This window comes from Salvelinus fontinalis, chromosome 29 (genome assembly GCF_029448725.1).
Source record: "Salvelinus fontinalis isolate EN_2023a chromosome 29, ASM2944872v1, whole genome shotgun sequence".
Taxonomy (NCBI): domain Eukaryota; kingdom Metazoa; phylum Chordata; class Actinopteri; order Salmoniformes; family Salmonidae; genus Salvelinus; species Salvelinus fontinalis.
In genome coordinates, this window is record NC_074693.1 from 12,372,327 (window position 1) to 12,387,995 (window position 15,669).

Below are 15,669 nucleotides of genomic sequence, written 5' to 3' on the forward strand. Positions count from 1 at the left end.
AGTCTGATATGAATGAACTGTAAGACAGTAATGTAGTCTGATATGAATGAACTGTAAGACAGTAATGTAGTCTGATATGAATGAACTGTAAGACAGTAATGTAGTCTGATATGAATGGACCCCTGTAAGACAGTAATGTAGTCTGATATGAATGGACCCCTGTAAGACAGTAATGTAGTCTGATATGAATGAACTGTAAGACAGTAATGTAGTCTGATATGAATGAACTGTAAGACAGTAATGTAGTCTGATATGAATGAACTGTAAGACAGTAATGTAGTCTGATATGAATGAACTGTAAGACAGTAATGTAGTCTGATATGAATGAACCCCTGTAAGACAGTAATGTAGTCTGATATGAATGAACCCCTGTAAGACAGTAATGTAGTCTGATATGAATGAACCCCTGTAAGACAGTAATGTAGTCTGATATGAATGGACCCCTGTAAGACAGTAATGTAGTCTGATATGAATGAACTGTAAGACAGTAATGTAGTCTGATATGAATGAACACCTGTAAGACAGTAATGTAGTCTGATATGAATGAACTGTAAGACAGTAATGTAGTCTGATATGAATGAACTGTAAGACAGTAATGTAGTCTGATATGAATGAACTGTAAGACAGTAATGTAGTCTGATATGAATGAACACCTGTAAGACAGTAATGTAGTCTGATATGAATGAACTGTAAGACAGTAATGTAGTCTGATATGAATGAACCCCTGTAAGACAGTAATGTAGTCTGATATGAATGAACCCCTGTAAGACAGTAATGTAGTCTGATATGAATGAACTGTAAGACAGTAATGTAGTCTGATATGAATGAACTGTAAGACAGTAATGTAGTCTGATATGAATGAACACCTGTAAGACAGTAATGTAGTCTGATATGAATGGACCCCTGTAAGACAGTAATGTAGTCTGATATGAATGAACTGTAAGACAGTAATGTAGTCTGATATGAATGAACTGTAAGACAGTAATGTAGTCTGATATGAATGAACTGTAAGACAGTAATGTAGTCTGATATGAATGAACTGTAAGACAGTAATGTAGTCTGATATGAATGAACTGTAAGACAGTAATGTAGTCTGATATGAATGAACTGTAAGACAGTAATGTAGTCTGATATGAATGAACTGTAAGACAGTAATGTAGTCTGATATGAATGAACTGTAAGACAGTAATGTAGTCTGATATGAATGAACTGTAAGACAGTAATGTAGTCTGATATGAATGAACTGTAAGACAGTAATGTAGTCTGATATGAATGAACTGTAAGACAGTAATGTAGTCTGATATGAATGAACTGTAAGACAGTAATGTAGTCTGATATGAATGAACTGTAAGACAGTAATGTAGTCTGATATGAATGAACCCCTGTAAGACAGTAATGTAGTCTGATATGAATGAACTGTAAGACAGTAATGTAGTCTGATATGAATGAACCCCTGTAAGACAGTAATGTAGTCTGATATGAATGAACTGTAAGACAGTAATGTAGTCTGATATGAATGAACTGTAAGACAGTAATGTAGTCTGATATGAATGAACACCTGTAAGACAGTAATGTAGTCTGATATGAATGAACACCTGTAAGACAGTAATGTAGTCTGATATGAATGAACACCTGTAAGACAGTAATGTAGTCTGATATGAATGAACACCTGTAAGACAGTAATGTAGTCTGATATGAATGAACACCTGTAAGACAGTAATGTAGTCTGATATGAATGAACACCTGTAAGACAGTAATGTAGTCTGATATGAATGGACCCCTGTAAGACAGTAATGTAGTCTGATATGAATGAACACCTGTAAGACAGTAATGTAGTCTGATATGAATGAACTGTAAGACAGTAATGTAGTCTGATATGAATGAACACCTGTAAGACAGTAATGTAGTCTGATATGAATGAACTGTAAGACAGTAATGTAGTCTGATATGAATGAACTGTAAGACAGTAATGTAGTCTGATATGAATGAACCCCTGTAAGACAGTAATGTAGTCTGATATGAATGAACTGTAAGACAGTAATGTAGTCTGATATGAATGAACTGTAAGACAGTAATGTAGTCTGATATGAATGAACCCCTGTAAGACAGTAATGTAGTCTGATATGAATGAACTGTAAGACAGTAATGTAGTCTGATATGAATGAACTGTAAGACAGTAATGTAGTCTGATATGAATGAACTGTAAGACAGTAATGTAGTCTGATATGAATGGACCCCTGTAAGACAGTAATGTAGTCTGATATGAATGAACTGTAAGACAGTAATGTAGTCTGATATGAATGAACTGTAAGACAGTAATGTAGTCTGATATGAATGAACCCCTGTAAGACAGTAATGTAGTCTGATATGAATGAACTGTAAGACAGTAATGTAGTCTGATATGAATGAACTGTAAGACAGTAATGTAGTCTGATATGAATGAACACCTGTAAGACAGTAATGTAGTCTGATATGAATGAACCCCTGTAAGACAGTAATGTAGTCTGATATGAATGAACCCCTGTAAGACAGTAATGTAGTCTGATATGAATGAACTGTAAGACAGTAATGTAGTCTGATATGAATGAACTGTAAGACAGTAATGTAGTCTGATATGAATGAACACCTGTAAGACAGTAATGTAGTCTGATATGAATGAACACCTGTAAGACAGTAATGTAGTCTGATATGAATGAACACCTGTAAGACAGTAATGTAGTCTGATATGAATGAACACCTGTAAGACAGTAATGTAGTCTGATATGAATGAACACCTGTAAGACAGTAATGTAGTCTGATATGAATGAACACCTGTAAGACAGTAATGTAGTCTGATATGAATGAACACCTGTAAGACAGTAATGTAGTCTGATATGAATGAACTGTAAGACAGTAATGTAGTCTGATATGAATGAACACCTGTAAGACAGTAATGTAGTCTGATATGAATGAACTGTAAGACAGTAATGTAGTCTGATATGAATGAACTGTAAGACAGTAATGTAGTCTGATATGAATGAACCCCTGTAAGACAGTAATGTAGTCTGATATGAATGAACTGTAAGACAGTAATGTAGTCTGATATGAATGAACTGTAAGACAGTAATGTAGTCTGATATGAATGAACCCCTGTAAGACAGTAATGTAGTCTGATATGAATGAACTGTAAGACAGTAATGTAGTCTGATATGAATGAACTGTAAGACAGTAATGTAGTCTGATATGAATGAACTGTAAGACAGTAATGTAGTCTGATATGAATGGACCCCTGTAAGACAGTAATGTAGTCTGATATGAATGAACTGTAAGACAGTAATGTAGTCTGATATGAATGAACTGTAAGACAGTAATGTAGTCTGATATGAATGAACCCCTGTAAGACAGTAATGTAGTCTGATATGAATGAACTGTAAGACAGTAATGTAGTCTGATATGAATGAACTGTAAGACAGTAATGTAGTCTGATATGAATGAACACCTGTAAGACAGTAATGTAGTCTGATATGAATGAACACCTGTAAGACAGTAATGTAGTCTGATATGAATGAACACCTGTAAGACAGTAATGTAGTCTGATATGAATGAACACCTGTAAGACAGTAATGTAGTCTGATATGAATGAACACCTGTAAGACAGTAATGTAGTCTGATATGAATGAACACCTGTAAGACAGTAATGTAGTCTGATATGAATGGACCCCTGTAAGACAGTAATGTAGTCTGATATGAATGAACACCTGTAAGACAGTAATGTAGTCTGATATGAATGAACACCTGTAAGACAGTAATGTAGTCTGATATGAATGAACTGTAAGACAGTAATGTAGTCTGATATGAATGAACCCCTGTAAGACAGTAATGTAGTCTGATATGAATGAACTGTAAGACAGTAATGTAGTCTGATATGAATGAACCCCTGTAAGACAGTAATGTAGTCTGATATGAATGAACCCCTGTAAGACAGTAATGTAGTCTGATATGAATGAACTGTAAGACAGTAATGTAGTCTGATATGAATGAACTGTAAGACAGTAATGTAGTCTGATATGAATGAACTGTAAGACAGTAATGTAGTCTGATATAAATGAACTGTAAGACAGTAATGTAGTCTGATATGAATGAACTGTAAGACAGTAATGTAGTCTGATATGAATGAACTGTAAGACAGTAATGTAGTCTGATATGAATGAACTGTAAGACAGTAATGTAGTCTGATATGAATGAACTGTAAGACAGTAATGTAGTCTGATATGAATGAACTGTAAGACAGTAATGTAGTCTGATATGAATGAACCCCTGTAAGACAGTAATGTAGTCTGATATGAATGAACTGTAAGACAGTAATGTAGTCTGATATGAATGAACCCCTGTAAGACAGTAATGTAGTCTGATATGAATGGACCCCTGTAAGACAGTAATGTAGTCTGATATGAATGAACTGTAAGACAGTAATGTAGTCTGATATGAATGAACCCCTGTAAGACAGTAATGTAGTCTGATATGAATGAACTGTAAGACAGTAATGTAGTCTGATATGAATGAACCCCTGTGAGACAGTAATGTAGTCTGATATGAATGAACCCCTGTAAGACAGTAATGTAGTCTGATATGAATGGACTGTGAGACAGTAATGTAGTCTGATATGAATGAACACCTGTAAGACAGTAATGTAGTCTGATATGAATGAACTGTAAGACAGTAATGTAGTCTGATATGAATGAACCCCTGTAAGACAGTAATGTAGTCTGATATGAATGGACCCCTGTAAGACAGTAATGTAGTCTGATATGAATGAACTGTAAGACAGTAATGTAGTCTGATATGAATGGACCCCTGTAAGACAGTAATGTAGTCTGATATGAATGGACTGTAAGACAGTAATGTAGTCTGATATGAATGAACACCTGTAAGACAGTAATGTAGTCTGATATGAATGGACCCCTGTAAGACAGTAATGTAGTCTGATATGAATGGACCCCTGTAAGACAGTAATGTAGTCTGATATGAATGAACCCCTGTAAGACAGTAATGTAGTCTGATATGAATGGACCCCTGTAAGACAGTAATGTAGTCTGATATGAATGGACCCCTGTAAGACAGTAATGTAGTCTGATATGAATGAACTGTAAGACAGTAATGTAGTCTGATATGAATGGACTGTAAGACAGTAATGTAGTCTGATATGAATGAACCCCTGTAAGACAGTAATGTAGTCTGATATGAATGGACTGTAAGACAGTAATGTAGTCTGATATGAATGAACTGTAAGACAGTAATGTAGTCTGATATGAATGGACCCCTGTAAGACAGTAATGTAGTCTGATATGAATGAACACCTGTAAGACAGTAATGTAGTCTGATATGAATGAACCCCTGTAAGACAGTAATGTAGTCTGATATGAATGAACTGTAAGACAGTAATGTAGTCTGATATGAATGAACTGTAAGACAGTAATGTAGTCTGATATGAATGAACACCTGTAAGACAGTAATGTAGTCTGATATGAATGAACACCTGTAAGACAGTAATGTAGTCTGATATGAATGAACACCTGTAAGACAGTAATGTAGTCTGATATGAATGAACACCTGTAAGACAGTAATGTAGTCTGATATGAATGAACACCTGTAAGACAGTAATGTAGTCTGATATGAATGGACCCCTGTAAGACAGTAATGTAGTCTGATATGAATGAACTGTAAGACAGTAATGTAGTCTGATATGAATGAACTGTAAGACAGTAATGTAGTCTGATATGAATGAACCCCTGTAAGACAGTAATGTAGTCTGATATGAATGAACTGTAAGACAGTAATGTAGTCTGATATGAATGAACTGTAAGACAGTAATGTAGTCTGATATGAATGAACCCCTGTAAGACAGTAATGTAGTCTGATATGAATGAACTGTAAGACAGTAATGTAGTCTGATATGAATGAACTGTAAGACAGTAATGTAGTCTGATATGAATGAACTGTAAGACAGTAATGTAGTCTGATATGAATGGACCCCTGTAAGACAGTAATGTAGTCTGATATGAATGAACTGTAAGACAGTAATGTAGTCTGATATGAATGAACTGTAAGACAGTAATGTAGTCTGATATGAATGAACCCCTGTAAGACAGTAATGTAGTCTGATATAAATGAACTGTAAGACAGTAATGTAGTCTGATATGAATGAACCCCTGTAAGACAGTAATGTAGTCTGATATGAATGGACCCCTGTAAGACAGTAATGTAGTCTGATATGAATGAACTGTAAGACAGTAATGTAGTCTGATATGAATGAACCCCTGTAAGACAGTAATGTAGTCTGATATGAATGGACTGTGAGACAGTAATGTAGTCTGATATGAATGAACACCTGTAAGACAGTAATGTAGTCTGATATGAATGAACTGTAAGACAGTAATGTAGTCTGATATGAATGAACCCCTGTAAGACAGTAATGTAGTCTGATATGAATGGACCCCTGTAAGACAGTAATGTAGTCTGATATGAATGAACTGTAAGACAGTAATGTAGTCTGATATGAATGGACCCCTGTAAGACAGTAATGTAGTCTGATATGAATGAACCCCTGTAAGACAGTAATGTAGTCTGATATGAATGAACTGTAAGACAGTAATGTAGTCTGATATGAATGAACTGTAAGACAGTAATGTAGTCTGATATGAATGGACCCCTGTAAGACAGTAATGTAGTCTGATATGAATGAACTGTAAGACAGTAATGTAGTCTGATATGAATGGACTGTAAGACAGTAATGTAGTCTGATATGAATGAACCCCTGTAAGACAGTAATGTAGTCTGATATGAATGGACTGTAAGACAGTAATGTAGTCTGATATGAATGAACTGTAAGACAGTAATGTAGTCTGATATGAATGGACCCCTGTAAGACAGTAATGTAGTCTGATATGAATGAACACCTGTAAGACAGTAATGTAGTCTGATATGAATGAACCCCTGTAAGACAGTAATGTAGTCTGATATGAATGAACTGTAAGACAGTAATGTAGTCTGATATGAATGAACTGTAAGACAGTAATGTAGTCTGATATGAATGAACACCTGTAAGACAGTAATGTAGTCTGATATGAATGAACACCTGTAAGACAGTAATGTAGTCTGATATGAATGAACACCTGTAAGACAGTAATGTAGTCTGATATGAATGAACACCTGTAAGACAGTAATGTAGTCTGATATGAATGAACACCTGTAAGACAGTAATGTAGTCTGATATGAATGAACACCTGTAAGACAGTAATGTAGTCTGATATGAATGGACCCCTGTAAGACAGTAATGTAGTCTGATATGAATGAACTGTAAGACAGTAATGTAGTCTGATATGAATGAACCCCTGTAAGACAGTAATGTAGTCTGATATGAATGAACCCCTGTAAGACAGTAATGTAGTCTGATATGAATGAACTGTAAGACAGTAATGTAGTCTGATATGAATGAACTGTAAGACAGTAATGTAGTCTGATATGAATGAACACCTGTAAGACAGTAATGTAGTCTGATATGAATGAACACCTGTAAGACAGTAATGTAGTCTGATATGAATGAACACCTGTAAGACAGTAATGTAGTCTGATATGAATGAACACCTGTAAGACAGTAATGTAGTCTGATATGAATGAACACCTGTAAGACAGTAATGTAGTCTGATATGAATGAACACCTGTAAGACAGTAATGTAGTCTGATATGAATGGACCCCTGTAAGACAGTAATGTAGTCTGATATGAATGAACTGTAAGACAGTAATGTAGTCTGATATGAATGAACACCTGTAAGACAGTAATGTAGTCTGATATGAATGAACTGTAAGACAGTAATTTAGTCTGATATGAATGAACCCCTGTAAGACAGTAATGTAGTCTGATATGAATGAACTGTAAGACAGTAATGTAGTCTGATATGAATGAACCCCTGTAAGACAGTAATGTAGTCTGATATGAATGAACCCCTGTAAGACAGTAATGTAGTCTGATATGAATGAACCCCTGTAAGACAGTAATGTAGTCTGATATGAATGAACTGTAAGACAGTAATGTAGTCTGATATGAATGAACTGTAAGACAGTAATGTAGTCTGATATGAATGAACTGTAAGACAGTAATGTAGTCTGATATGAATGAACTGTAAGACAGTAATGTAGTCTGATATGAATGAACTGTAAGACAGTAATGTAGTCTGATATGAATGAACTGTAAGACAGTAATGTAGTCTGATATGAATGAACTGTAAGACAGTAATGTAGTCTGATATGAATGAACTGTAAGACAGTAATGTAGTCTGATATGAATGAACTGTAAGACAGTAATGTAGTCTGATATGAATGAACCCCTGTAAGACAGTAATGTAGTCTGATATGAATGAACTGTAAGACAGTAATGTAGTCTGATATGAATGAACACCTGTAAGACAGTAATGTAGTCTGATATGAATGAACTGTAAGACAGTAATGTAGTCTGATATGAATGAACCCCTGTAAGACAGTAATGTAGTCTGATATGAATGAACTGTAAGACAGTAATGTAGTCTGATATGAATGAACCCCTGTGAGACAGTAATGTAGGCTGATATGAATGAACCCCTGTAAGACAGTAATGTAGTCTGATATGAATGGACTGTGAGACAGTAATGTAGTCTGATATGAATGAACACCTGTAAGACAGTAATGTAGTCTGATATGAATGAACTGTAAGACAGTAATGTAGTCTGATATGAATGAACCCCTGTAAGACAGTAATGTAGTCTGATATGAATGGACCCCTGTAAGACAGTAATGTAGTCTGATATGAATGAACTGTAAGACAGTAATGTAGTCTGATATGAATGAACCCCTGTAAGACAGTAATGTAGTCTGATATGAATGAACCCCTGTAAGACAGTAATGTAGTCTGATATGAATGGACTGTAAGACAGTAATGTAGTCTGATATGAATGAACCCCTGTAAGACAGTAATGTAGTCTGATATGAATGAACCCCTGTAAGACAGTAATGTAGTCTGATATGAATGAACCCCTGTAAGACAGTAATGTAGTCTGATATGAATGAACCCCTGTAAGACAGTAATGTAGTCTGATATGAATGAACCCCTGTAAGACAGTAATGTAGTCTGATATGAATGGACTGTAAGACAGTAATGTAGTCTGATGAAGGGCCAGTGATTGAGGAAACGAATGCCGCAGCTATTTTCCTATCAAGTCTGGTCTGTATGAGGCTTAACAAACGGCTCATCATTGTCTGACCCTTTCCTACAGGTTCATGGCCTGCTGACCTGGCGACCTGGCTAGATCCAGTCAACATCCAATCAATGCCACCGATTAGTCAGCTCATTGAGGAACAGGGTACTGATACTCCAGCTCAGACAAACACGCGTGAAAAACATTCAGATGTATGTATGTATGGAAGTGCGTGTCGTTGTGTTCCATCGTGACAAGTTAAAGAGCGTCTCCTATCAGTCTATAGATACTCAGAACAGAAGGTATCCAGGTTTAGATGTCCAGGTGGAGGAAGCAGAGTGACCTATTGGCACAGCTTCCTGTCATTTGAGCCAGGTGGTGTGTGTGTGTGTTTATTTATAGGTTTGTGTGTGCGTGGCCACTATCCTATCCTGCAATGCCGGCCCTATTGACAGCTGAGAGCAGCTCCGAGAGCACAGTGGACTTGGTCGTGAGCCACGCCTCCTCACAGCTTCACTGGTCACCTCTCTTTCATGCTGCCTCCCTCTGACCTGTTCAATCTGTTCCTTCTATATCTACCTGACTGATCTGTTCCTTCTATATCTACCTGACTCATCTGTTCCTTCTATATCTACCTGACTGATCTGTTCCTTCTATATCTACCTGACTCATCTGTTCCTTCTATATCTACCTGACTGATCTGTTCCTTCTATATCTACCTGAATGTTCCTTCTATATCTACCTGAATGTTCCTTCTATATCGACCTGAATGTTCCTTCTATATCTACCTGACTGATCTGTTCCTTCTATATCTACCTGACTGATTACTTTGATTAAGGCAAGATTGAGCAAAGTATCAGCAGGCTTTACTGCCTTAAATTGAATTCTCCCTGGCTCATGATGTCTGGCTCATGATGTCTGGCTCATGGTGTCTGGCTCATGGTGTCTGGCTCATGGTGTCTGGCTCATGGTGTCTGGCTCATGGTGTCTGGCTCATGGTGTCTGGCTCATGGTGTCTGGCTCATGGTGTCTTGTAACCTGCCACCATGAACGAATGTGACTGCTGCATCTCCCAGTCTTGTGTCAGTGTCTCCATAGAGACAGATACAGTAGTGGTATTTACAGAACATCTAGTATAGCCTGTTAACTACAACCTCAGAGGGAAACCTGCACTGATGTTTTTTAAGCATGAATATAAATGCTGAGAATGTCAAAAATACAAATCTGGTATTAACTTGATAACTAATGGCTGAGATAGATTTTAATTTGGTGATTAGTGTCTAGATGAGCTATGATGACAAAACAATCACACAAACATTCTAAACTTGGACTTAGGGCCACAGTAAAGACAGAGAGAGGATCCTGTTCAGGGCCACAGTAAAGACAGAGAGAGGATCCTATTTAGGGCCGCAGTAAAGAGAGAGAGGATCCTATTTAGGGCCACAGTAAAGACAGAGAGAGGATCCAGTTCAGGGCCACAGTAAAGACAGAGAGAGGATCCTATTTAGGGCCACAGTAAAGACAGAGAGAGGATCCTGTTCAGGGCCACAGTAAAGACAGAGAGAGGATCCTTTTATGGCCACAGTAAAGACAGAGAAAGGATCCTCTTAGGGCCACAGTAAAGACAGAGAAAGGATCCTATTTAGGGCCACAGTAAAGACAGAGAGGATCCTATTTAGGGCCACAGTAAAGAGAGAGAGGATCCTATTTAGGGCCACAGTAAAGAGAGAGAGTGGATCCTATTTAGGGCCACAGTAAAGACAGAGAGAGAGGATCCTATTTTGGTCAAATCTTCAAGACGATGCACACTTCGGGCAATCCAAAAATGACCAAAAGCCTTTCGATGAATACAATTATGACAAGTGTTACACTGTTAAAAAATACAGCTGCTTTGTGATTCTATACAGCACCATCTCTTCAGTATCTATGTGATGATTCTATACAGCACCATCTCTTCAGTATCTATGTGATGATTCTATACAGCACCATCTCTTCAGTATCTATGTGATGATTCTATAGAGCACCATCTCTTCAGTATCTATGTGATGATTCTATAGAGCACCATCTCTTCAGTATCTATGTGATTCTATACAGCACCATCTCTTCAGTATCTATGTGATTCTATACAGCACCATCTCTTCAGTATCTATGTGATGATTCTATACAGCACCATCTCTTCAGTATCTATGTGATTCTATACAGCACCATCTCTTCAGTATCTATGTGATGATTCTATACAGCACCATCTCTTCAGTATCTATGTGATGATTCTATACAGCACCATCTCTTCAGTATCTATGTGATGATTCTATACAGCACCATCTCTTCAGTATCTATGTGATTCTATACAGCACCATCTCTTCAGTATCTATGTGATGATTCTATACAGCACCACCTCTTCAGTATCTATGTGATGATTCTATACAGGACCATCTCTTCAGTACATTGTAAGAAGAACTCACCAGCAGTTGGGTAAGTTAAGGGTGACACTTCCCCCTATGGCCTCTCCAAAGGTCATGTACCCTATGGTCCCCAAGCTGATATAGAGGAAGGTGACGATGCCCATTCCCAGACATAGAACCCTATTGAAACTCTGAGGCTTCTGCATCTTGTTCTCCAGGGGCAGGACCTGGGACATGGAGAGGAATAACGTTAGGTAACACTTCACCTTAAGTTGCCATTATTCCTATGAAACTACACCGTCCTTACTGCAGTAACGTTGTAATATCATGCAATTATGTCCTTATTAACATGTAATTACATGCTAATCATGTTTTTTTTGCGGCATATGTTCAACATTGGGGCGGTAGGGTAGCCTAGTGGTTAGAGCGTTGGACTAGTAACCGAAAGGTTGCAAGTTCGAATCCCCGAGCTGACAAGTTAAAAAATCTGTTCTGCCCCTGAACAAGGTAGTTAACCCACTGTTCCTAGGCCGTCATTGAAAATAAGAATTTGTTCTTAACTGACTTGCCTAGTTAAAAAGGTAAAATACATTTTTAAAAATGAACAGTAATACGTTACCACTCCTATCCCCTCGAAAGCAAAGATGGCCGTTCCAAAGAAGAGAGGGTAGTCTTTGGCATGACCCACCTTGGGCAGGTTGATATGATTTGGGATGTTCTAGAAATCGAAACAGAAACATTGGTTGAATATCAAATTAAGTCCAGTAAGGTCATTAAATAACAATGCATAGCAGTTAACATTATAGGATGTTTGAGCCTTCACATAGATTCTACTAGTGATTGGAACTCTATTGGAGTGAATACGGCGCCGTTCTTCCATCACAAATTCCATCATTTGGTGTTTTGATGATGGTGGAAACACTGGCGGAAGCACACAGCTCATCAGCCGCCCCAATGGTCAGGGTCCCCCAGGAGGTCACAGTATATGAACACGTCATAAGCCATGAATGTTTGTATTAATTTTTCATTACAGGAAAATCCCTCTTCTTCTAGCAATGGTAGCCAAAGATAAATGGGCCACAGGCCATTTTTATACACGGCCCTAAGCATGATGGGATGTTAACTGAATAATTAACTCAGAAACCACATCTGTGTGGCAGCACCTGCGTTCAGTATACTTTGTGTCCTTCATTTACTCAAGCAGTTTCCTTTATTTATGCAGGTACCTGTATTTGATCTATTATACATCTGCTTGGGTTAGTGATCATTTGAAGTGGCTCCATTTGCCCTCCAGCATGCATTTGTTCACCATTCTGAATGTCTTTAGCAGAGATGGGCAACTTTGATGTAGGTGGGGGCCAGAAAACCAATCAGAACTCATCATGAAGTGTCACGGGGGCTCACGGGTCTGCACCCACATCGGTACCCACACAGTCAGAGCTGGCTCTAGCCTATTTGTTTGTTTTAAAGAAACACGTTTGCTGCAATTCTACACATTCGGCCATGGAGCAGAGAGAATATTTAGCCATGGAGCAGAGAGAATATTTAGCCATGGAGCAGAGAGAATATTTAGCCATGGAGCAGAGAGAATATTTAGCCATGGGGCAGAGAGAATATTTAGCCATGGGGCAGAGAGAATATTTAGCCATGGAGCAGAGAGAATATTTAGCCATGGGGCGGAGATAATATTTAGCCATGGAGCAGAGAGAATATGTAACGGTCCTGACCTGTTTTATGTTGTTTTTTATGTGTTTATGGTCAGGGCATGTGTTTTGGGTGGGCAGTCTATGTTATCTGTTTCTATGTTGGTTTTGGGTTGCCTGGTATGGCTCTTGATTAGAGGCAGGTGGTTTGCATTTTCCTCTAATTAAGAGTCATATTTAGGTAGGGCGTTCTCACTGTTTGTTTGTGGGTGATTGTCTCCTGTGTCGTGTCGATGTATGTACCATACGGGACTGTTTGGCTGTTCGTTTTTCGTTTCGATGTCGTCTGTTTCCTGTCCGTGAGTTTACGTGTAGTTATGTAAGTTTATGTTCAGGTTTCGTCAACGTCGTTTTCTTGTTTTGTAAATTTGAAAGTGTTTTGTGTTTCGTGTTGCCATCGTCGTATTTATAATAAAGATGGCTTATTTCCCTGAAGCTGCATTTTGGTCTGATGATCCTTCTCTCCTCTCCTCGTCTGAGGATGAGGAGAGCGACAGCCGTTACAGAATCACCCACCACGCTAAGACCAAGCGGCAAGGGAAAACTCAATGGAGTAAGGGACAGGTAAACCAGGACTCATGGACATGGGAGGAAATATTGGATGGAAAGGGACCATGGACTCAACCAGGAGAATATCGCCGTCCTAAAGCTGAGCTGGAGGCAGCGAAGGCAGAAAGGCGGAGATATGAAGAGGCAGCAAGGAGACGTGGCTGGAAGCCCGAAAAGCCATGGGAGCAGCAGGAGGCACTGAGGAGAGCAGAGGCTACCGGAGAGAGGAACCGGAGCTATGAGGGAACGCGTCTGGCACGGAAGCCCAAAAAGCCCGTAAGTAATTCCCAAAAATTTATTGGGGGGGGGGCTAGGAGGTAGTGGGCCAAGGGCAGGTAGGAGACCTGCGCCCACTTCCCAGGCTTACCGTGGAGAGCGGGAGTACGGGCAGGCGCCGTGTTACGCAGTAGAGCGCACGGTGTCTCCTGTACGAGTGCATAGCCCAGTGCGGGTTATTCCACCTCCCCGCACTGGTAGGGCTAGATTGGGTATTGAGCCAGGTGTCATGAGGCCGGCTCAACGCGTCTGGTCTCCAGTGCGTCTCCTCGGGCCGGCATACATGGCACCTGCCTTACGCATGGTTTCCCCGGTTCGCCTACATAGCCCGGTGCGGGTTATTCCACCTCCCCGCACTGGTCGGGCAACCGGGAGTATTCAACCAGGTAAGGTTGGGCAGGCTCAATGCTCAAGAGTGCCAGTACGCCTCCACGGTCCGGTATTTCCGGGGCCACCTCCCCGCCCCAGCCTAGTACCTACAGTGTCTACACTACGCACTAGGCTACCAGTGCGTATCCTGAGCCCTGTTCCTCCTCCACGCACTCTCCCTGTAGTGCGTGTATCTAGCCCGGTGCCTCCAGTTCCGGCACCACGCACTAAGCCACCTGTGCGTCTCCAGAGCCCTGAACACACTGTATATTCTCCCCCTACTAATCCTGATGTGCTTGTCCTCAGCCCGGTGTCACCAGTGCCGGTACCTCGCATCAGGTATAGAGTGGGCTTTGAGAATACAGTGTGCCCTGTACCTGCTCCCCGCACTAGTAGGAAGGTGCTTATCCTTAGCACGGTGCCTCCAGTTCCGGCACCACGCACCAGGTCTACAGTGCGCCGTATCCGGCCAGAGCCATCCGTCTCCCCAGCGCCATCTGAGCCATCCGTCTCCCCAGCGCCATCTGAGCCATCCGTCTCCCCAGCGCCATCTGAGCCATCCGTCTCCCCAGCGCCATCTGAGCCATCCGTCTGCCATGAGCCTGCAAAGCCGCCCGTCTGCCATGAGCCTGCAAAGCCGCCCGTCTGCCATGAGCCTACAGAGCCGTCAGCCAGACAGGAGCCGCTAGAGCCGTCAGCCAGACAGGAGCCGCTAGAGCCGTCAGCCAGACAGGAGCCGCTAGAGCCGTCAGCCAGACAGGATCTGCCAGAGCCGCCAACCAGACAGGATCTGCCAGAGCCGCCAACCAGACAGGATCTGCCAGAGCCGCCAACCAGACAGGATCTGCCAGAGCCGCCAGCGAGCCATGAGCAGCCAGAGCCGTCAGAGAGCCATGAGCAGCCAGAGCCGTCAGAGAGCCATGAGCGTCGAGAGCCGTCAGCCTGCCATGAGCGTCGAGAGCCGTCAGCCTGCCATGAGCGTCGAGAGCCGTCAGCCTGCCATGAGCGTCGAGAGCCGTCAGCCTGCCATGAGCGTCGAGAGCCGTCAGCCTGCCATGAGCGTCGAGAGCCGTCAGCCTGCCATGAGCGTCGAGAGCCGTCAGCCTGCCATGAGCGTCGAGAGCCGTCAGCCTGCCATGAGCGTCGAGAGCCGTCAGCCTGCC

General features: G+C 40.5%; 1 protein-coding gene across 3 annotated transcripts in view; it reads right to left on the minus strand.

Moving 5' to 3' along the window:
• Positions 1 to 15,669, minus strand: part of LOC129827433 (proton-coupled amino acid transporter 1-like) — a 124,876-nt gene that overhangs the window by 57,949 nt on the left and 51,258 nt on the right. For all 3 annotated transcript variants that reach the window (XM_055888278.1, XM_055888276.1, XM_055888279.1), the window contains exons 9-10: positions 12,229 to 12,327; positions 11,670 to 11,836 (exon numbers count right to left, since the gene is read on the minus strand). In XM_055888278.1, the coding sequence (XP_055744253.1) occupies positions 11,670 to 11,836; positions 12,229 to 12,327 (266 nt within the window). The remainder of the gene's footprint in view (positions 1 to 11,669; positions 11,837 to 12,228; positions 12,328 to 15,669) is intronic.